Source organism: Sphaerodactylus townsendi, linkage group LG10 (assembly GCF_021028975.2).
Source record: "Sphaerodactylus townsendi isolate TG3544 linkage group LG10, MPM_Stown_v2.3, whole genome shotgun sequence".
NCBI classification, from domain to species: domain Eukaryota; kingdom Metazoa; phylum Chordata; class Lepidosauria; order Squamata; family Sphaerodactylidae; genus Sphaerodactylus; species Sphaerodactylus townsendi.
Genome location: NC_059434.1, coordinates 61857353 through 61881447, shown reverse-complemented (window position 1 = coordinate 61881447; position 24095 = coordinate 61857353). Strand labels below are relative to the sequence as shown.

At 41.2% G+C, this 24095-nt stretch overlaps 1 protein-coding gene and 1 long non-coding RNA gene across 3 annotated transcripts in view; one reads left to right on the top strand and one right to left on the bottom strand.

The window, feature by feature from the left end:
• LOC125440108 overlaps nucleotides 1–6120 on the top strand; it is a 28603-nt gene extending 22483 nt beyond the window's left edge. The window contains exons 3-4 of one of the 2 annotated variants that reach the window (XR_007245636.1): nucleotides 3353–3506; nucleotides 5107–6120. This is a non-coding gene — a long non-coding RNA (uncharacterized LOC125440108). Of the gene's footprint in view, nucleotides 1–3352; nucleotides 3507–4745 lie in introns of both variants that reach the window. The other variant, XR_007245637.1, reaches the window with a different exon arrangement.
• A 3090-nt stretch (nucleotides 6121–9210) lies between these two features.
• Nucleotides 9211–24095, bottom strand: part of LOC125440344 (glutamyl aminopeptidase) — a 49147-nt gene continuing 34262 nt past the window's right edge. Inside the window, exons 12-20 of the mRNA XM_048510121.1 lie at nucleotides 21176–21315; nucleotides 21011–21066; nucleotides 19370–19520; nucleotides 18326–18399; nucleotides 17588–17689; nucleotides 17321–17491; nucleotides 12959–13099; nucleotides 11683–11764; nucleotides 9211–9839 (exon numbers count right to left, since the gene is read on the bottom strand). Of these exons, the coding sequence (XP_048366078.1) occupies nucleotides 9702–9839; nucleotides 11683–11764; nucleotides 12959–13099; nucleotides 17321–17491; nucleotides 17588–17689; nucleotides 18326–18399; nucleotides 19370–19520; nucleotides 21011–21066; nucleotides 21176–21315 (1055 nt within the window). The 3' untranslated portion in view covers nucleotides 9211–9701. The remainder of the gene's footprint in view (nucleotides 9840–11682; nucleotides 11765–12958; nucleotides 13100–17320; nucleotides 17492–17587; nucleotides 17690–18325; nucleotides 18400–19369; nucleotides 19521–21010; nucleotides 21067–21175; nucleotides 21316–24095) is intronic.

The following is a 24095-nucleotide window of genomic DNA, read 5'->3' as shown; positions in this document are numbered from 1 at the left end:
TTCCTCATACAGGGAGAGCTTTGTGGATATCATGCTATAGAAATTCTCTTGAGCCAGTCATCCATTAGCAGAAGGTGTGTGGGATACGATCCACTGGCTTCTTGTCGGCCTTACGTGGTCACACAGAAGAGACGTGGTCACACAGAAGCCTTTATGTGTGGCAGGCAGGCACTTTTCAGTTTGACAGTGCAAGGCATGGACACATTGCTGATACCAATACTTTAGAGAAGAAAACTAAATTTTAAAAAATTGCAAATATCTGCATTTGATTCATGGCTGGGGGACTTTGAAATTTTTTTTGCATGTAGCAGCTCAATGTAGAGCCTGCTTAAACTGAAAACTCTGGGTTGAAACAATTAAGCCTCTATGAGCTTTGTCTGGACTCAATTACCTTTAAGCCCAAAATGTTGTCTTACCTGAATTGTAGCGCAGGACTTTCAGCCTTGAAAATGTTGCCTCAAAACAAGCAGTCATTTAGGGTTTTGAACAATAAAACCAACATATTACCTCAACAACGGCCTTGCCTCTTAAGAGGCTGTCCCAAATGGATGTTTACAGTAGTCATAAATGCCTAACATTTGAATAGAGGCTATAGAGTCAATGTTGACATACTCTCATTCCCATTGTTAGTGAGTAAGAGTCGGTATTTTGGCATTTATTTTGATTTCCAAACCAGAGTTTTAAAAGGCAGATCTCTCAAAATGAAGCTTAAAATGTACTCTCAGTCAGAATTACTTTCTTAAACCTGACAAAGCCCTGGAGCAAGAACTTTTAAGGAAAACATTAATGGCAGCAATCTTTCCAGGGAAGTCTAAGTGAATCCAAAGTCCAACAAATGCAAGCTTTTGGTGTGAGTTTTGGAGATCTCCAGATGCTTTTCAATGAATATGATGTTTTCATTTACTGCTATATTGATCTCCCCCCCTCCCCCCGCCTGGGTCCCAAAGCTGCATGTTTGCTTCATAAATGTCTTTGGAGTTTTGACTCACAAGAGTTTTGGCTAAGCGCTGAGCTAATATTGACTAATATTTCAAAATAAATTGCTCCCTCTAGTGAGGTCACAGCAGAACTGATGTCTGATAGATGTGACTGAGCTATTGGCTCATGCTTTGTTTTATGAGCTGGTGAAACCTCTGATTCTCCAAATATGAATTGGATCCAGCACTACTTGGCTGGTTAATTTCCACTGACCTCAGCAGAACTTCTTCTTTTAAAGCAAGAATTTGTCTCTGGTGGCCAGAGTCCAAAGAAACATGAAATTACTTCCATGAACCCAAGGGAGCTTTAGACTTGTTTTTCCCCCCTCAAATAGCAGTTCCTCAGATCTGCAAATAGGCCTCAAGGCAAGTGGCTTTTGAAACTGAGGGGGATCTTCAAAATCTGTTTTTGATAGGTCAGCTGTTCAAAGAAATAGTCAACAATTGCAGTGGGCCAGTATAAGCTCAAGGACTTTTTCGGATTTACCACCCACTGCTTAAAATTAAGAAAACAAATGCCCCAATTGATGGTGTATTTTGCCTCACATTAAAAATATTTTTACTATCTTAGGAAAAGACATATCCTTCTTGGGCAAGGTTGGGCACCTTTAAAAGAGGCAGAGTTGGCTGGGAGGGGGAGCAGAGGAGATGATGGCCACCAAAATATGTCAGTGGCAACCTTTCTGCCTTGTGTGGCTGCATTTGTGTCCCCTTTCTCACTGTGCTAATAGCAGAAACACTGTGTGCATGTAGGGTAATTCTCCAGTGTTATGGTCCCAATCCAACTTCTCTTCCATTTCTGCAGTCATTACTTTTTTAAGGTTAAACTATGAGGAGATCTGTTCATAGACAAGCTAATACAATGTGGTATTTTAAGCAATCCTCTTACAAGAATGCTTTCAATTCAAAAAGTTGTGCATAGTCATTACAAGATGGCTTGTCAGTAGGCACGGTGAGAAATCTGCTAAACTACCCATGCTCACCAACTGTTCTGTCTTCATAGATGGACATTGCTATGGCTACAGTCCTAAGAGTACTTTCCTGGGAGGACATTCCATTGAACAGCTTAGGACTTCTGAGTAGACACCTTTAGGATGGCTACCTACATCAATTCTTTAATTTCCTGAATGCAGCTTGATCGTTCTCCAATCCCTTTGTAAAAAATGAGATCTTTGGGCACTTTTGCACATGCAGAATAATGCACTTTCAATGCACTTTCAGTGCACTTTGCAGCTGGATTTTCCTGTGTGAAATAGCAAACGCCTTTTGCAAACAATTTTTAAAGTACATTGAAAGTGGATTGAAATTGCATTATTCTGCATGTGTGAAAGTGCCCTGGGAGAAACTGGATAATCATTGCTATTGCAATGAATATGCCATTGGAATTTGTAAGAGCTAGTAAGAGTGCACTTTGGCTGGTAACAGCTAGTCAAAAAATGTGGACAGTTTTCATTTTTGTTGATAGCTTCCCTTTCTATATTGTTTGGCCATTTCCCCCCACTATATCTAATTATTTCAGAGAGAAATGGCTGAGGTTGTATCTTTTCTTTAGTCATTTGCTCTCTTCTGATCCATAAACATGAAATTATGAAACTTATCTTAGGCCATTTCTACACAGCCAATAGCACTGTTGTGCCACTGGTGTTATTGTGCCACTGGTGTTATTGGCAACGCTGCAGCAATGGAGCGTTTGCATGGGCAGGCGCTCCATAGACATCGGCTGAACCTGGCGTTTTGCACAGCTGCGCTTTGCAAACAGCGTTCTTTTTTCCCCAGAGTAGATGTCATGGGTGTTTGGCGCCCGGATTGGCCAGTGTGGGCCGCCATTGGGGGGGCCGGCTCTGTGGCACCAATTCCTGGCAGGCACTTCGCCGATTGCGGAGCGCCATTGTTGAAAAGACTTTTGAATAAACCATTGTGGGCCTGCTGGAGCATTGCCACATCACTGCAGCACTGTTTCTGCAGCGATGACCATGCAAACTCCCCGCCTATAATGCTGTTTTTACTGTCCTTTTACCAGCTTTTTTGGCCCATGTGGAAACAGCCTTAGTCTCGTATGATGTATACCTGTAGTTTCTCCTTCATGTTGCTTGTTTGATGAATGAATTTGGTTCCAGTTCTATGTTTGCATGACTTGAAATGTGTGTGTCCCGTGGAGTCATATCTGACTTATGGTGACCCCATAGGGTTTTCAAGGCAAGAGACATTTGGAGATGGTTTGCCATGGCTTGCCTGCATGTGGGTTGAAAGAGTTCTGAGATAACTGTGGAGTGGGGAGGAATGGGGAATTGAACCTGGTTCTCCAGATTATAGTCTGCCACTCTTAATCGCATGCTGGCTCTCTATGACTTGAAATATCTTTTGATCTTTCACAGGCATTGCTGTCTCTTGGGATCGATGATAGTTTGAAATGATGGTGCCTACCAGCCATAGTAGCTCAACATATTTGGTGAGGGAGTTGTCTTCATTTATAATAAGCCTAGCTTTCAAGAAAAAGTTCTCATCAGAACCCAAGAAACTCAGCAACAGGTAATTCTGGAAACTGAAGCAACATACTGTTGGCATCTAAAACTAAAGGGGTTTAGGAAAGGTGTGGGTAAAAGGAGATGTTTAACTGTTTATGCATTTCCTTGGGGCTGTAGAACTTTGACATTTCTAGCAGAAGGTTCCAGAGATCAAAATGGCTGAACATGGATTCCTCCATACCTCTTCATCAAAACTCTTATTTATGTAACATGGTCACTATCCACAGAAGGACTGAGCAGAAAAAATATGGTAGCTTTGTGTAGCAATGTACTCTGCCTGTGGAGACAGGAAGTCTGCAGTTTCTTGTGGGTTTGTTAATGAAAACCAAATAGCCTTTGGCTTTTGGATTGTGGGGTATGGCCTATGCCAGTCATGTGTCCTTTAATATTTGATACTCAAAGACACTCTTGCATACATGCCACACAGTATCCTTGTTGTTGTTGTTGTTGTTGTTTTAAAAAAGGCTGAACTTTAAATGCGTTTGGCAATAGAATGACAGTTTCATGGAGTTGGAAGAGAAGCTGGGCACTATGTTATATTCCTGTGCATGCACACTGTGCACAACAGGACATACTTTGAAATCAAAAGTGGAGGGGAAGTGGGCATGAACATGCTAACCTCACCTATGATGAATCAATGGTTCATGAGCCCAAAATCTACCTGCACACTTAGCTCTGAACATGTCAGCAGGAACACAACTTTCAAAGTTTGTGATCATGGGAGGAAGCCCTTTGTGCACACACTTGCCATGTGCATAGACTCAGAGCTTACAAACTCACAATCACGGGTAGGCACTCATGCCTGCTGCCTTTCTGTGCCCATTCATTTAAATGTTCATAATGTTTTCTGTCGAGGCCCAGAATCAATGTCTGTTGGGCCTTCCATGTGCACATTCCAGAGCACAGAGTGTGAGTCCAGTATCTGAGGAGCTCTAGTGCATGTGGCAGCCTGCAGAGAATTTTTAAAAGGGGCTCTCAACATATCCCCTAAAAGGACAGCAAGTATTTTATCAAAATAAGGTCTACTCTTGGTTGATAGGGAAATTTAGAGTGTGCATAGTAGAAGCTTGTGAAACTAGATGTGTACCATTTTAATAAGAGTGACCATTTTGTTTCTGTTCTTGCATTAAAATTAAATAGGGTGCTACTGGGGGAGGGTTTAGGTGAACTTCTGATTTTTAACATTTTCATAGGGACTTCGTAGGGACGCATGGGGACTCAATTTTCAACTTCTCAATTGCAGCAAATATTGATACATCTTGAAATCATCCAGCACCTTCTGGTCTCCATTGTAAGACAACAACAGATTTCAGACTTCTCACCCCACTAATTTTGTACTTTGCATCCAGCCTTGAAAGAAGTCCTGGGGAATTTTAAAGCATACGCTCACATTTTTGTGATATTTGTGTTGGCCCCTAATAAAGAGTTACTACATTGGGAACCCTGATTGGGTTGAAAGATGGCTTTAAAATGTTTTAAACAAATAAAATGATTTCTATTTGGGACCTACATTGTTTACTTAATATGTGTAACCACTTTAGGAAACCAGAGGGTTGCTGGGAGATATCAGGAAAAAATGTGCTTCTCTCTTGCTCTGTCACCAGAGTTACATCTATGTGCGCTGAGATCTTTGGAAATAAATACCAACACCTGAAGCTTTATGTGACTAACAAACACTGGATGTTTTACAATCTTCAGAGCCACATGAGCATCCTAAGTAAAAAAAAGACCTTGACTTGCTAAAATCAGCATCATCTGCAGTCCTGGCAAGGATGAAGGAATGGATCCACCATAAATAAGGCAGTAATGTGAAAAATGTGATTGGTGTCTTAAGAATAAATGACAAGCAACATAAGTCATGTTAACTTTATTGGGTGCAATGACTACTGTTTGCCACTAGAGGCTGCTCTTGATACACCAAAGGGTCAAAGAGAAACTAACGCAGGCTGCGCCTGGATTGGTTAATTTCTGCCTTCCTTTAACGACTGAATTTGTGCTTTTACTTTCGTTTTCTTCATTCAGCAGAAATTGGGACACCAGCATTTAAAACCATTTGTATTTGGGAAAAAATTCCCTCACATTCTTATAAATAAGGGGTAGCATGCCACATTGGATGGAAGGTGGAGTCTGGCTGTTTATGACCCACACTAAATGCTGAAGCGGAGAGATTTTGGACAGAATAAATCCTGTTCACATCCCCTGGGAAGTTAAAAAAAAATGTGAAGCAATTTACAGTCCTTTTAGGGTTTTTTTTTCTTCAAATTAGCACGCAATCATCCCAGACCATTTCTAAATACCAAAGCAATGTATTCCTGAACACAAGCCATCAAGTCCAGACTGTGGAGAGTTCTACAGGTAAAAAACTATTTTTAACTGTACCCAGAAGCTCACTAAACAATCACAGATGTGCTTTCTCTCCCCACCCAACCCCAATTCAGAGCCTGGCAACAGTATTCAATTCAAATTGCCTGTGTTTGAGTAAGGAAACACAGAAGAAGAGCTTGGGTTTATATCCCACTTCCTCCGCTGTAAGGAGTCTCAAAGGCGCTTATAAATTCCTTCCCTTCCTATCCCCACATCAGACAACACCTTATATAAGAACATAAGAACTAGCCTGCTGGATCAGACCAGAGTCCATCTAGTCCAGCATTCTGCTACTCGCAGTGGCCCACCAGGTGCCTTTGGGAGCTCACAAGCAGGATGTGAAAGCAATGGCCTGCTGCTGCTGCTGTTCCTGAGCACCTGGTCTGCATGTGAGATAGCTAGGGCTGAGAGAATTCTGAGAGAATTGTGACTAGCCCAAGGTGACCCAGTAAGCTTCAAGTGTAGGAGCAGGGAAACAAACCTTGTTCTCCAGATTGGAATCCATTGCTCTTAACCACTGGTTCCAGAATGGGCATGTTAAGCAATATCACTGTGCATTTTCTGCAAGTATAGAACTTAAATGAGTCCCTCTAATCAGTGTTTAAAATTAGAAAGTGCAGCACCCCCTCCCCCCAGGGATTTAATGAATGATAAAGGATCACTTCAGCACCCTGGTTTCAAGCTTAGAGCGAGGCACACGCTATGCTCACCACAGGGTAGCTGCCCCAGGCAGCTGAAGGCCCTGAAATGCAATGTTGAGAACTGCTTACTGTGTGCATTGTTGCTGTCGAACTGAGAGTCTCCATGTCCCTGGCAGAAGTTTCTGTCAGCTGCTGGGAAAGGTGTGAAAGTTCTTTCTATAATCATCACAATTAATGGGGTGAGCATCTGTAAACCTAATGTGGAATCATGTGCCACAGGAAGGTTGGTTTGGTTGATATTTTCACAATAGTAGAAAGGACATACAGTACATGCTTCTCTTTTTCGTGCTTGGAATCATTATATATATATACATTACACACACACACACACACACACACACACACACACACGTTAGTCCCAATTACCTGCACTTGAAGTAGGGAAACATGTGCATCCTTGGGGGATCTTTTTTGTGCACACTGTTATCTCCCTGCCCCATGCTGTCCTTCAAGGGAAAGATGAAGCATTTTGGTGGTGGAGGGGGGGATAGCTGCGGAAAGATGCCATCCGCTATGCTTCTACTGATTACTATCTTGACCGCCCTCGTGAGACGTAATGAAATACTATCTTTGCCATCTGATTTCTTATATTTATATGTTATTCTGTAATATTGGCTTTTAAATTGTAAATTGTATTTTGTAAATTGTCTTAGTTATACGTTTTAACATGTGCTGTACACTGCAGAGCCCTTCAGGGGTGGGCAGTTTATTAAGTCTAAATAAATAAATAGGTCATAGAAAGATACAAAACTGAGCTGGATCATTGGTTATTATCTATGGACTGTCAGCAGCTTTACAGGGCCCAGGACAGAGATTGTTCCTGACCAGTTACCTGCAGTAATGACATCTGGGTTGGACTTTGAGGTTTGAAATGGCCCCCCGAAGGCAGACAGTCACCGAAGTATACATCACTGTCTAAATTGCCCCTCTTAAGACTAGATTGTTGCGCCCTATGCTAGCAATTTCTACCAATTCTCCCTTCCTACTGGTGCACCCCCATGACATTCCTCAAGGTTCCCTGCCCCCCCCCGCCCCACCCCCAAGGTGTGGCATTTCATGAAGTGGGTAGGGATAGGGAAGTTCTATCCTGCTGATGCAAAATTTAGAGGGGAGTTATCCTTGTGAATTAAACATGGGATTTTTAAAATGCAAAACATAAGGCTTGTCCACGTTTTTTTTTTTACGGGAACACACACAGAAAGAATAGGCTCTGCAGTTGTTTTTCAGCAATGTGCCAGCTTTATGAAAGATTGAAAATGTCTGGAAATGAAACTCAGATTGGAAATAATGGGTTGTATACAGACTTACATCAGTTCATTTTTCTTTTTCTGCCTCTGCTCTCGCACTTCAGCCCCCCGAACCCCCTGAAATGTTTTTCCTGAGCTCCATTTTGGGGAGCTCAGGAAGAGGGAGAAGAAAAAAAATTCTGGTCTGTTGACAAAAGTGTCTTCCATTAACTGAACTTCGGACCCCATTGCAGGGGCGTACCTAGGCAAACTTGAGCCCTGGGCAAAACCTGAGTTTGATGCCCCCCCCCACGGGTGGCCCCCACCATGACCAAACAATAATTTTTTCCACCAGGTCGTTTCAAAGTCACCATCACATTATAGAACATCCCCCATCTCACAAATCTGAACATAGCAATGGGCCATGCCACACAGCCGAAATAATATTTGGAAAACATTTTCAAAATGCTTTCAAAATGTTTTATTACTGCTATGAAAACATTTTATGGTGTTGTATCCAGTCCCCCCAATTGGGGGAAACAGCATCACTTTCAATGTTATTTAAACTGGGGGGGGGGGGCAGACTCTCCCTTTAAGGTGGATTTAAAAGGAGAATCTGGGCTCCCTGGTTTAAACAAGTGATGCTGGAATCCACCCCCAAACAGCATCATTTTAAATGGTGTTTAAACTGGGGACCTCAGATTCTCCCTTGAAATCCATGCCGAAGGGGGTAGATTTAACAACAACAACAACAACAACAACAACCTTTATTAGGCACTGAGAGAATAAAAGAAAGAAAGAAAACAAGCATTGGTGGGAAGGGAGTGAATTTAAAAAGAGAATCTGGGGAAATTTAGGGGGTGCCTGTTGTCAGGGGTGCAATTATTAAGATAGCAGCACCAAATTTCAGAGTGTCTTCATGAGACCCTACTGATGATACCACCCAGATTTGGTGAAGTTTGGTTCAGGGGGTCCAAAGTTATGGACCCTCAAAGGTGTAGCCCCCATCTCCTATTAGCTCCCATTGGAAACAATGGGGGATGGGGGCACTCCCTTTGGGAGTCCATAACTTTGGACTCCCTAAACCAAACCTCACCAAACCTGGGTGACATCATCAGGAGAGTCTCCCAAAAAATCCCTGAAATTTTGGTGCTGCTAGCCTAAAATCTGCGCCCCCTGCAGGCCAAAAACGGAAAAACACTGAAAATACAAAATCCCTCACAAACCTGCAATTTTGTCGCCCACCACAAGGTGGCGCCCAGGGCAGCTGCCCACTTTGCCCAATGGGAGGTACGCCTCTGCCCCATTGCCATATATTTTGCACATACATTTGTGCGCATGGTAGAGAACGTGATTCGTAAGGATTGTTTAATCTGAATTGCTTAGGCTGTGATTTCATTACATCAACCTGAGAAAAACATTTCGACATTTTCTTTAATGGAATCAAAGGCAAAATTCTTCCTCTGGAATGGATTCTAAGTTACATTGGAAAGGCACCCTGGGTATATGGAACACATGCAGGGGTTTCAAACAGTTAAAGGGGACTGATTTCAACATTTGCGTGTGGTAAATGCAAATAAAAATAAGTCAATACACACAGAGAATCCTGATTTTAAAAGTAGAAACACATTATGACCATTTTAGAGATGCAAGTAATCCCACTAAAACAATCAGCAACAAGGTGTTCAAGATCTAGAGTTGTCACCCAACTAGCTGGAGAAGACTTTTAAATAAATTAACATTTGCAAACCGAGTGTCTACTGTATTCTTTGTGCATGGCAGCCACTGTATCATGACTCCCAAGAAAAAAGGAAAAAGTTCCCATTTGTTGTGCTTTGAACATAAGATCTTGAAGAGTTTATGTCAAATCAGTAAATGTGAGGATCTTTATGTGAGGCATGTTCACCCTTAACTGGTCAGCCAGGCAGCTATCTCTTCTCTGTAATTCTTTAGCCATTCAATGTTGCTCTTCAGTGTTTCCAGAGCCTGCTTTCTGGATGCTGTTCCAGCTCCAGCATTAGGATATTTCTCAAAGAAAGATTCCATCTTAAGAAAAGGAAATTAGACATTAATGTAATGGAATTTGTTTGAGACTAATAACAGTTCTGTTTATTTCCGGGATTACAGGACTGGAGGGCCACAATATTTCCTTACGATTTGTATTTAAGCAAAGGCTCCCTGTAAGTCCCAACTGAGTGTTGCTGTATTTTTCTTCTTCCACCCTTCACACACACAGAAGCATCTTGCCCAGGCACTGTGAGGAATTAGAGATCTATATATGCTTTTTTGTAACCCACAACCTTCTACAACTCATGACCTAACTCTGTCCAACAAACACCAGGAATGCTGTTTATGTATTCCCCGCATTTCTTTCATGTAAGGAGTTTCAAAGCAGCTTACAAACTCCTTTTCCCTTCCTCTCTCCACAACAGACACCTTGTGAGGTAGGTGGGACTGAGAGTTCTGAGAGAATTGTGATCAGCCCAAGGTCACCCAGCAGGCTTCATGTGTAGGAGTGGGGAAATAAACCAAATAAACCAGATTAGAGTCCACCACTCTTAACCACTCCACTCCACTGGAGAACAGCTACTGATGCTTGAGGGGTGGGAAAGGGAGAACCATCATGTCCTATCAGCATCCCTTTACTCTCATACCACAAGGAGTCCAGTACTCTCATACCACATCCTATCCTATCTGTTCTATTTCAGGGTAGCCAAATCACAATACATAGCACTGTTTTCCCTTGTCCTCCCACAATAATTCTATGATGTATGTTGGATTGAGAGAGGATGGCTGCCCAAGGTCATAAACAGTACAGTGCTGTGAAGAATTATACCTTTCCACATCCATAGAAATCAAGTAAACTTCATGATCAAATGGTAATTTTCATCTGGATCACTAGTCTGGCATGCTAACTGCCACATGGCCACATCTTCTGAACAAAACTGTATTACAACACTGTAGCTCTTGAAAACACAAATCCTTGGGGAGGGCAGGAGCCGGCCTGCAGGGAGGATCAGGGCTCGCTGCAAGTGGCCCAAAAGCCAGCCTGCCACCGCAGCACCCATCCGAGCTGCTCCCTGAGCCCCACCCTCCTCCAGCCTCCCTGCTGGCTCCTATAAGTGGGGCGCAGGAGGGCGCATGGGGAGCCAGGGGGCGACGGTGGGGGGGGGGAGCCAGTCATGCCCCCGGGTGCCATTTAGGCTTGGTTTCGCCACTGCTGAACAGAGTCACTTGAAAGTCATTGAGGCAGCTAGCAAATGTGAAAATAGGAGACAAACAAAAAGTACCAAAAGGGATATTATTGCATCTTGCCCATTCGCTGGACATGGCTATATTCTTTTGTTTCTTGTCTTCTGGTCTAGACATTCTCTTACCACAATTCGATCAGCTGTAAACTGTTTAGCAGCCTCCCACTGCTTCTATGGGTGCTTGCAAAGATACTGCACCACTTCAAGAAGCAGTCGTAGCCAGAGGGTATCTGACACAAGATGTTGAATAATTGTGTGGGAATGAATGCACACAGCAAATCTGTTCATTAGTTTCAAATCAGCTGCATGCCAGTATACGTGTTTTCCCTGCACAACCTTTATTGTGACCTTGTCTCTACACTCACTAAATATGAGCTTGGTATTTATTCAGGGTTGGAGCCAATGAGGTATTGGTCAAGGAGGGGGGGTTCCTATTAACCATCAATTAGGCTATGCTGGAGACCATGAGACTTTCCTGGATAAAAGCCAAGCTGGCTGACATTGAGCAAAAAAAGCTGGCTGGTACATCCCCCAGTTTTGCATAACTCAAGCTGATGAACGTAAGTTTACTCATCATGTAGAATCTTTCCGGTCCAAACAGGCTTACAGCTCAGCAGCTGAAACACATCCATGCCTACCTGCCAAAGCTGGAGCTCTGTGTTGAAAGATTCAGTTATTCTGGATACGAGACGACCAAGATTTCTGTCATTGAGAGTGTATCTAATTAAAAAAAAATACCAAGAATGAAACAGTATCACAGACATCCCACATCAAGCATTATTAACTGATTATTCGAATACAACAGAGATAATGGATCATTGCAATGCTCTGAGTTTTAGAATATTCTGCTACTTTTATTTATTTACTTATCTTTGTTGCCTAGCCATCTCCAAAGCTCAGAGAGATCTATACGGAGATTACTCCATTCTGTAATTGCAGCATCACAGTTTTAATATTTCTAACATTTCAGAGGAATATCCACAGATCATGAAATAATAGTTTTCGATGCTTCCTCATTTAACTGTCTTGGGAAAATTTACTTTAAAAAGGGTACGAAACAGTATTGTTCAGACTCTATTCCTTTCCTGCACTCCAGTCAGCACTTTAGAGAACGTGGCCTTTCAAAGGTGTTGGATGCCAACAGTTAGTCATAATCTGTAAAATTGTCATGCTGAGATGCTTAATTGTTGTTTTAACACAGCTCCTCCATAATGGGAGTACCTGAGAATCTGAAATCTGGAAGCACAGCCAGGTAAACAAATGGCAACTCATCTGTTTACTCCAGAACCTGGAGGGGAATATGTGACCTGTTTTCTGAACCTCCATACCTTTGTCAAAGGCTTTCACAGCTGGACTCAACTGGTTGTTGTGGGCTTTCTGGGCGGTTTGGCCGTGGTCTGGACCATGGCCACACAGCCCAGAAAGCCCACAACAACCACTCCATACCTTTTTCCTAATAGGACTTGGACAGGGAACATGTGACCAGGTCTTTGAAGCTCCATACTCTTTCCTAAAAGGACCCATGACCTTCCATCAAACCTCAAGTTCAGATATGTGCTTTTTGCTCTTTAGGTATGGAATGTCTCTGTCATTGCAAGAATCACCTGTTGGCTCATATGATAAAATGTCTTGGGTTGGCTAGATACACATTGTTCCTAGATTTATTATTTATTTATTTAATTTATTATTTAAATGTATAGACTGCCCCATCCCCGAGGGGCTCTGGGCGGTGCACAACAATTATGTGAACGACATGAGTCTTAGGGTTTGCTTGTTTTCTCAAGAAGGAAATGAAACACTTCAATATTGAGCAAGTTGCTGAAAGTACAAAGAAGTCCCAACATTCAGCTGAGATAAGAAATTAAACATATCAAGAGGCTTTGCATGAATGGCAGCCATGCTTAGTTAACATACCTGCTGACTAAAGATTCCCAGTTGAGCCGTACCCAGTCCCATGCCATAGTTTTGCCATAGCTATTGTAGGAGATGTACCTCAAGACTGTGAACACGTCTTGACTTTTAATGAGATTCGTGTCATTGATCACCTTTAAAAATCTAGGAGCAATCAGATATGAAGCAATTACACATGGTGGTTATCTCATTAGGGCTGCTAGAAAAGAAGCAGTAAACTACATCTTGAAATATGCACCTGTTAGGTTTGAAAAAAAAGGGGGACGTTTAAAAAAACTATTTCTGTATCTTATGTCAACAAAATCAAAATAGTCAAGGAAAAACTTGGTAGGTATATGATGAGAATGGTGAGTGGAAGGCATTGAAATGTATGGACTGTGTTGTTGCAGATGAGTATATTATCTTTTAAAATATTAAACCATTCATGAGGAAATGGGTTATGGCCCTGCTGTAGGGGATCTACAAGAAGCTGAGTCTCTTCATTCAAAGTGGATGATCACCTCAAGTGTAACCATCAGCTGTTGTGGGGCAGAGGAGTTATATCTCTGTGTGTATGTGTGTAGAGTTTTCTGATCTTTTATTTGTGCATCTGCTGCCGTGGTTGCTGATCTCTGGACTGGAACTAAAACCATCTGTGCACCTAAGATCAATTGGTAAATAACATATCCACCCATCTCCTGTGAGACTGGGAGTGGTGGTGATAGTGTAGAAATGCACACCTGGATTTCAGTATCCATCTGTAGACCAAACTTTACTGCCACATATATTCTTACTAAAACAATTCTTACTAAATTACACAAACAATTCTTACTAAAAGAGTCCTTGGTTCTTATGTAGGACTTTTCAAGGGGACATTTAATGCTAAGATTGGAACCTGCAAATTTGTTGCAGGTTAGAACCAAAGTCCTGCAAGTTTTCTGCATGTACGCTATAGAAATTATGCAAACATTTAGCATTGAGATCAAATTATATTTGGTCTTTGAAACAGGTGAAGATATTTAATGTACCCCAGCCAGAAAAATCATCTAATCCCCCCCCAAAAGGAGGAATGGGGAGCTCTTTGGAAATAAGTCTGGAAAAGATGAGGATGGAGAGGAGGGCATTATTGGTCTATTTGAAAGGCTGTCACTGAGAGGAAGGCAGAAGGCTGTTCCTGTTGGTGGCAGAAGATAAGACTTGCAATAATGGGTATAAATTATGGGTGGAAAGATATTGATTGAAGATTAAGAAGAAATGTCTTTACAGTGAGAGAAGTTCAGCCGTGGAATCGGCTGCCTAAAGAGGGGGTAAGCTCATCTTCTCTGGTAGTCTTCAAGCAGTGGTTGGACAAATACTTGTCAGGGATGCTTTAGACTGTTCCTGTATGGAAAAGGAGGTTGGACTAGATGGCCTGTCTGGACCCTTCCAATGCTATGATTCTATGTTTCTACAAGTAAGTGAAAAAGGGTTGAGCCTGGATTCTGTAGGAATAGAGTGGGTGTTGTGCAGAAGCCTTCTTCCTCTACATTTCTGTTTGGGCTCCAAACAGCTCAGGGTGCCTGACTGGTTCTCCTCAATTTTGTCCTGCAACAACCATGTGATAATGTAGGCTAGGCTGAGAAAAAGTGACCAGCCTAAGATTGATCCAGTGAGCTTCATGGCTGAGTGAAGATTTGAACCTGGGCCTTCCAGGTCCAATATTCAAATCACTCCAACACTTTGGCTCCCTTTCTTCCAAAAAACCCTTTACTATCAGAGCATGTAAGAGGCTGTACCTTCACTTAATTCTAGAGCAGTAATCAATATTTGGCAATGAATAGAGCTGGAGATGGGTTGAAGGGGCTCAGGGTTTCATAAAAGCCATTTAACTGTGCCTATAGAGTTTTCCCACTTTGTTCACAGCAGTTCAATAGATCTATCGATTCATTAATTAACCCACTGATTATCTATCACATTTTATAATACCTTTCCTCCACAGACTCAGGATAATGTATGTGGTCTCACAGTTTGTGTTCTCTGCTGCTTTTTCAGCTCAATTTCTTCCCCTTGGTGTAAATGCTCCATTCCTACATAATCTGCACTACTCAGCGGTCCCAGGTCACACAGTCATGGAGATTTAGCTACTTCATGAAGCAAATTTAGAATGAGGAGGGAAATACTGTAGTAGTGGTTAAGAGCGGCAGACTCTAATCTGGAGAACCAGGTTTGATTCTCTACTGCTCCACATGAGTGGCAAACTCTAATCTGGTGAACTGGGTTTGTTTCCTCAATCCTACACTTGAAGCCTGCTGGATGATCTTGAGCCAGTCACTGTTCTCTTAGGACCCTCACAGTCCCAGCTATCTCACAAGGAGCCTGTTCTGGGTGGCGGGAGGGAAGGCAGTTGGAAGCCACCTTGTGACTCTTACAAGAAGAGAAAAGTGGGATATAAACACCAATCATTCATTTTTAAGGAAAGTTAGACTGTAAACACTTAGGCCCCTTCCGCACACGCAAAATAATGCGTTTTCAAACCACTTTCACAACTGTTTGCAAGTGGATTTTGCCATTCCGCACAGCTTCAAAGAGCACTGAAAGCAGTTTGAAAGTGCATTATTCTGCATGTGCGGAATGAGCCTCATCCCCATTTGGTGCCACTCTTCAAATAGCCAAAAGATTATGTGGTGTATAGGAATGTTTCACTGGGGATGACAATTTTGTGAAGTAACCTCCTCCCAATTACTGTTTAGCCCTACTTGAAGCTGAAACCCGAATACTGAAATGTTGCTCTTTAAAAAAAAAAAGCTAAAACAAAACTAATAATCATTTGGAATCTATTGATACAATAAATAGTGAACGAACTTAAATTCCACAATGTGTATTGCAGTTGTACCCCAGCAGCAAAGTACTGCCTTTGTTTAAGATTAGGAAGAGACCATGTGAGAATAAACACAAGGCATTAGCAGCCTTATATGGGCAGGCCGGGCCATCCCGCGCCTCTTCCAGTCTGAGTGCCGAAGGCTTCTCAGGCCTCCCTTCCTCTGGATCTGAGTTTTTGTTGTTGCATTCTGGTTACTGTGATGGTTGTTGTTATTTGCATTTCATCTGTCACAGCCTGGTGGATCGTGCACGGGGACTGATCCGTTCAGGGAAGGAGGAGCCTGTATGCTTGCCCTTCCCATTTGGTGGGGGCCTCCATAAGAGGCCTGGGGGTGGAGCGACACTGTGAACCACATGCCCAGGGCTGGGGGGTTGCTGGTGGCTCACGCCCTCTGGCAGCAAGGGGAATTCATCCAGAGGCCATCGCCCATATGGCTCCCACTATCTTGCTGCCCTGGGCGTTAGTGTTTTCCCCCATGCAAGTAGCTGGGGAAAGTTATTACTGGGGGACAGCAGACGTGCTGCCCAATGCCGAATCCGTTCCCTATTTAGGAATTTTAGACATTGTATTTTATCCTTAAATGCAGGCTAAGCAGGAGAAGGAATGATATCTTTTATATACGCTAGTGGTTTTTGTATAATTGTGATCATGGTTTATTTCATGAGTAAAAAGAAAGAGTAAGAAGAGCTATTTTAAATAAGTTCTTTAAAGACAATATTGAATGGTTATTGGCTCTGGTGCAAAGTTTCCCTAAGATCTGAAATAAACAAACCTGCCATCTCTTTCCAGTCAGATCATTGCTGCTAGAGGGAAGTAACTAAAGCCCTCCTAGCCATACCAGGAATAAATGAGAGAACAACATGCTTTTTGTGTGGGAAAAGTTGGCCATAGCCATTTTATTAACAGAAATTTTATTAACAGAAATTTTGGGGAGGTTGTAGGCTGGGCCCAGCCTTAAATAGGCTGCCTAGGCCCACCTCCCCAACGACAAAAGGGCGCCCAGGGTCACAGCTCGGTGCCCTAAAGCCTGAAACCTCACGAGCCATTGGGAGCTCACAAGGCCACGAGGGAAGGCCGCAGTCACCCAGGAAGCTGTCCCTTCCCCAACAGCAATGGTGGCCGAAGTAAGTCATGGCCACTCTTTTGGTGCCTGAACAAATTGATAATCGGAAAGACTGATCATTTTTTCCAACTTAAAGGCCACATTCCCATCTGTTTTTGAAGGCTGTGGTGATTAAAACAGGGAGAGCTGGTATCCAACACAGAGCACTCAAAAAGAGGTAGAGACCCAGATGTAGCCTCTTTACTGCTCTGCTGCTCTTAATGACTAACAATGTTTTGTGTGCATTGGATCACTACAGTGTGAAAGGTAGATGGCTTCAACATGTAGTTTAGTTTCTAGAGTGGTAAATGAAAAGGTTCTGCAGGCCAGATGTGGCGATAATTTGCTCACCAATGCATGAAGAAATTGAAGTTCAAAGAAGTGTTGTGTTTACTGAAAAAAACCACTTATTAACTCATTTTACCTGTTTAGCAAGGTGACATTTTGCACAGATGCCAGGCCATACAGCAGCTTCTCCTTTTCTTGAGCTAATGTTGTATTCTGGTACTTCTGAAACATGTAATTCCAAGCTTCCTCATTGCCTGAGTGTTGCATTCCATAGCGGTAGACAAGGAGGCGGAGATTTACATCTGGGCTAAAATGGAAAAATAATACTATTGGTTAAATTTTTAGATATATTTTACATGAGTATCCCACATACTTCTTTAAATGAAATGTAGCATATATTTACCTTATTCCCTTTTGCCAGTCCGTAAATAAACTAGATGCGTTACTCAAAGCCTCTGGATCATCCATGCTACATGCAAAATCCAGAACTGTCACACGAAGAAGGCTGAAAGGAAGAGGCAGGGAGAGGAAAAAAATCAAGGATTAATTAAAATATGTTTAAGAATGTACAATTTGGCTAGGATCAAAAGTGTTACACCTCTAGGTCTTCAATGGTAAGGCAATTTTGGGTGTCTGTTTTGGATTTTCAGGAACATGCACTTTCGCACATGCAGAATAATACACTTTCAATCCACTTTCAATGCACTTTGCAGCTGGATTTTACTGTGTGAAATAGCAAAACTCACTTGTAAACAATTGTTAAAGTGGATTGGAAGTGGAATAATCTTTATGTGCGAAAGTGCCTTATACTGTACCATAAAAAGGAATGTTCGAAGGTGAACCCATTATAATGTTTTCATTGTTGAAAAGCTAGTTAGTGCTAAAGAGCTGTAGAGAGCTGATCAACCATTTTAGACCCGATTAGCTCCTTAAAACTTAAGAGATTGACTTCCTGTGCACAATAATGGGAATTAATTATCCTGAACTGTATATGAGATTTAAATCTTTTCCAGTAGGTTTCATCTCTGTGCAATAGAGAGGGGATTGCTGATGAGCTTGAAAAGAATATGGCACATTCAGAATCAAGAATTATCTAACAAGTTCTGGAAATAGAAGTCTGTTAGTGAAATGAAGTCTTCACCTGTCAATATGGTTTCCTTTGTTGTCCCATCCCAGTTGGGTTACAATGGGTTTGAGTAGGTTACGGAAGTATGCCTGAAAGACAAGTCTAGTATCAATGACCATTGTGATGCTTTCATTAATGTTTTTTAAAAATATTTCTATCCTCACATTTTGGTAAATAGTGACTCATAACAATGCTAGCAGCATAACATAATAAAAACAAAGGATTATGTTCCAATAAAGTCTCCCCAGCAAAAGTATGGGTGGCTTGGGGGGCAATATTTTCCGGTGGAAAACAGAAAATGGCACTGAAGGAAAGGGATAAAGGAGTGCTTGACAAAGCTGCCCTACAGTACGTATGTTTGGAAAATAAAATTATCTTGGAACCAAATGTAATGACCACTTCTATTCCTTTTTGCCATTTCATACTTTTTGCCAATAAGTGATATGAATATATGAAAATGTTAAGAAAATATTCGGCAGAAAATAGTTTGCTGAGCTGGTCTGTATGGGAAAATCATTGGGTTGGATCCAGCCAACCCTTTCCCTCTTAATTTTGCCCAATTTGCTACTTTTCAACAGTCCCTGACCTGCATGCCTTTTGTCTATGCAGGTTCCATGATCCCCATGACAATATTTGTGTCCAACAAAGGACCTCTCTTTCCTTTTACATAACCAGAAAAGTTGGTCAGATCCACAGCTATTACTTTTCCATAGTTTTGTCTGCTCATCCAGATCTTCTCTTTGCCTAAATTTCCTCTCTCTTTTTATTACCTTTCTCCTCTTTCATTTGACCTTCATTTTTCTCTCCCCCTCCCCCCACTTTTAAATTTTTCTATGCCACCCTTATTTTCTAGTCCATCTCATAACTATCCTGATTGGCAACTTAGAACACACTTAGTGCAAAACTAAACCTTTGGAAGAACTATAAAAAATATACAGACCTCCCACTCTAATTGTTCCATGTAGGAATTCCGCTAGAGGTAGGTTTTGTTTGTCTTATTGCGGCATATATTTTTCCTTTGTTCCACATTAAAAAAAGAATCATTGGCAAAAATTCTACCTGAAACTTGGGATAGAGTATATGGTCATCTTTCAGCATACTTTCAATATAGGATACTGATGCTATGACTCTGTGCCAAGGTATGTAGTCTTTCTCATCTTGTAGGTATTTTGTTAGGTTTAGGGCATAACCATACTCTAGTAGTCCAGCCCTGAGAAAAAAGAGAGGTGTTTCAAATCCTGCTTTATTTTAGAATAACGTTGTTGGAAATAATATGATTTAGTTATATTCAAACTAGTTATATTCATCTAGCACATTCTTCTTTCTAATGGGCATGTTCATCTGGGACCCGCTGCATTGAACATCAGTTGTATGCCCAGATACAAGATATGTACAAAGACATAGCATCTCAGTTGCTATTGCGACATATAAAGTCATTATACTGCACTGAAGAAACCCGGTGGTTCAGGTTGCAGATAGGACTGGAAATGAGTAACACACATCTTAAATGCCTTTAGCCATCACAAAGTATTACAAGCATTACTCTACATTTTTGATGTATTGATGAGAGACGTTAAATCCAAGATCCCTCAGGCAAGACAGTTCAAGCAAGAGAAAATAAAAAAGGCAGAACTTTGAGTCATCATAATTCCTAGGTAGCACTATCACCAGCTGTTTTTCTACCCAGTCAGCCAGAGACCAAGGGACAAAGCCTCTAGCCCTTCTGGGACTAAAATTGCAAGGTAGAAAACAATCTGGCAGCTGTAGCCAATGAAGGCCAAAAGTACTGCATTCAAATTGACATTTCCTGAACTAAAAAACAACACAAAAATGATATATTAAAATTGTGCTAGAATATTCAATAAAAAGAGCAATGAACAGTGAGAATAAAAATAAAAAGTTATAGTCTAAACTAAACACATTCACAAAAATTGGTTCAATATCTAAATGTTACCAATAAAACTGAGTTCAGAGTTTCAAAGACCAAGACAAGCTTTGAATGACAAATACAAAATCAAGAAGCATCCCAAAGTAAAAGGGGTAGCCCCCATCTCCTGTTCATTCCCATTGGAAACAATGGGGGATGGGGCACCCCCTTTGGGGGTCCATAACTTTGGCCACCCTCAACCAAACTTTACCAAACTTGGGTGGTATTATCAGGACAGTCTTTGGATGATACATTGAAATTGTGGTGCTGCTAGCTTTAAAAATGTGCCCTCTTCAGGCCAAAACTTGAAAAACACCAGAAAGCCCCTGAAAGCCCAAATACCTTGCATTTGGATTTGTTCATATTCAGGCAGCACATATTTGGCCGATTTTTGCCCAAATATGTCTGAATTCACCCAGATTCAGGCAGAATCTGGTATTTGTTGCACTCAAATCCCCCAGCCTACCATCAATCTTATTTCCAAGTAAGTTTGAAAAGGACTGCTGTTTGATGAGACACAGAGTAGAATATTACCTTACACATGACAATTCCTGATTGTTCTTCACTTAAATATTACTTTGACCAGCTAGACTTTAATATTGCAAGGTATAAAGGAAAATGCAATATGCTTATGTGAACTCGTTTTATCATTTCCAAAACAAAAGCAGTGTAATGCTTGTTTATTAGGCTTAATCAGATTGTCACAAAGCAGAGAGCAAGTTTTTGAGTTTCCCAGATCATTTCAATTATTATTAACTCGTTATGACATCTACCTGGCCAATGAAAAGGCATCCTCTAAAAAGCCAGCACGGTCAGCCAAAGAAAATTTCTACGGGAACAAAAGGAAAAGAGAAGCTGTTAGTGCCTGATGTGTAAAATAAAAAATCACTTTGTGGAGACCCTATAAAGCAGCCACCAATTGATTGGATGATACTCACCTGGTGGTTTTTCATCATAATATTGGCTAAGTCAGCCCAGGTTTCCTTTTCATAGTTGACACGATAAAAGCCGACATGATCCTGATTTACTTTCAAGAAAGGATCAGGAGAAGTATAGTTGGGACGAGTAAGTGTAATTCCTGTGGTAATAAAGAAACAGTAGTGAAAGACTTAGATACATGTGAGGCTACATGAAATATGTGCTCTCCAAGCAACTGTTTTTAGTTGATTCTAGGAAAAGTCAAAATTGTCTTCAAAATTGTTTTGCCATGAGCTGCTAAGCATGAGGTGCAAGATGGGAAGTCTCTGACTCAGAAAGTCATCTTAACCATTATTTTATTAGAGGGCTTTAAACAAGCTCCTGTTTTTGTTTTTGTTACCTTCAGAATCTATGAGTAATAAGTTGTCAGTAAATTAGGGGCCATGTGGACTCATGGGAGGAGGGGATAATTTGGAACACCCCACAAAATCCCATAATCCCTTAATGTTCCTCTTGAACATTGTGTGAGGTCTTGAAGCTTGAACAGACTGATTTCATATTTGCACCTTTAGTCCTTTATCTGACATTCATGTGCTCTCAGCTTTCTTTCTTTTGAAGCATTTACAGTTCTTAACAGACAGTAGCCATGTTTACTCACTATGTTTTGGCACTCCAATTTTGTGTAATGGGACAGTAGTAGCCATTTGGTGTGTATAGGGTATCCGATGTATTTTCCAGTTTCAGTCTGGGTAATCAGACACCTAGATTTTTGAAAGTACATGTTTGCATGTACCAAATCTGGAAAATATATGTGTTGCCCTATTCACACAAAATGGCCACCACATGTATGTGGAGGGTCATGGACAGTGCACTTTGCTCTTGTGTGAGTGACAGTATGATGTAATAGTTAAGAGCAGGTGGAATCTAATCTGGAGAACCGGGTTTGATTCCCCACTCCTCCAACTGAGTGACAGACTCTTATCTGGTGAACTGGATTTGTTTCCCTGCTCCTACACATAAAGCCTCCTGGGTGACCTTGGGCTAGTCACAATTCTCTCAGAACTCTCCCAGACCCATCTACTTCACAAGGTGTCTGTTGTGGGAAGAAGAAGGAAAAGGAGTTTGTAAGCCCCCTTGAGTCTCCTTACATGTGAGAAAGGGGGGTATAAATCCAAACTCTTTAAAAAAAGACTTATTTTTCCTTTTATCTTAGAATTCAGTTTCAATGTCTTAATTTTTCCAAGTACCTGGGGAGCCTCCTGAGCATGTAGAGACCCTCACCATGTATGTGGAAGGCCATATTGTATGATTTTTCTCATCCACACCAAAGCCAAGTGATAAAATCATGGCCTTCCTTTAGGGATGCCAGTTTTCCCTGGCCAACAGTGGGGGATAGGGTAGAACAGTTGCCAGTTCCAGGATGAGACACACCTGAAGATATGGTGGCGAAGCCTGGGGAATATAATGCCAAAGAGCGCAACTATCAGAATATCTGTTTTCTCTAGGGGAAATTACCTCTGTAGGGTAGAGAAGAGCTATAATTCTGGAGGATCCCTAGGTCCTACCTGGAGGTTGGTATTCCTATCTTTCTTATATGGCTATTGTAAGGATTTCTGTCAGAATCTTGGAATGCCTCATATGCACTACACAATCTGTAATGTTAACCTAGTACGACTCAGCTGTTCATTACCTACTGAGACCAGCTCAAAGCTCATGTCACTGTTTCTTTCCACAAGAGGAAAAACTCATCTCAACTGTCGTGATAAGAGTAAATGGCAAGAAGCAATGCCTCTAATAGCATCTCTTTCCTAAAATGATCAACCCGTAACTGGTTTTATAACTTTCATTAACCTGGTTTTTTCTCTAGCAGTATTTATCTTTTGTACATTTTTCCAATTTTATGCTCTTTGTTTTTCCTTTGTGCCCTGTCTCGGTTCCCACAGATATATTTCATTTTAAGAAACCATAGAATAAGATACTCCCCCTCCTTTAAAAAAAATACTGGAACTGATAGAATATCAGCATTGACTCAAGATTGTTATTTTTGCTATTTCATAACTTTAAAGATAAGCTAATTATGAAGTTGTCAGCAAGAAGTTTTTTTCACTTCTCCTTCTACCTGTTCCAATAGCTTCTGAGATCAATGAGGCAATCAGACGGTTACATCCTGCATTCACAAGAAACCTGAGCCAATTTAATTAAAATTGTTCTGTTTAGTTTGTTCTGTTTAATTGGTGGATCTTTTGGTACACCACTTTAGAAAGTCTTTAACTTTGATATATGGATTGTTTCAAAACTGAAAGCAGTGTCTCAGCAAAAGAACTTAAACTGAATTACTGAAATTAGGTTAATTGGCATTTCTCTCTTCCAGACTAAGAAATATTTATTGCCCCAAGATAGATGAGGGTAATATTTTTATTAATATTTACTATTTGTCTTAGTGACAGTATGATATTCAGCATATTTACTCATAGTTTTATTGGACTTGTTCCCTAGCAACTGTATTTAGTTGGCTATTGTGGGGTTTCTGGGCTGTGTGGATGTGGTCTGGTAATTTTAGCTCCTGACATTTTGTCCATATCTATGACTGATATGCCTCTAAAGATGCCAGCCATACATGTAGGTGAAATGTTAGGAGCTAAAACTACAGACCTTGGCCATACACCCTGAAAAAACCACAATAGCCAGATGATTCTGACCATGAAAGCCTTTGACAATACAGCTGTGTTTAAACTTGTGGCCTAAGGCTAAACCTATAGAGATCTAGCTTGGGTTTAGTACAAAGTGGCTGTTTATGGCATATATATGTTTTCAGTTATGGATTCTTATGTGTAGTAAAGATGGCAGCCCTTAGCACTATATTCTGTACATGATTCAGTAGCTGCCTGTCTGTGATTGGTGTTGATGAATGGGGAAGTTATTTCCCTGAACTGTGAACAT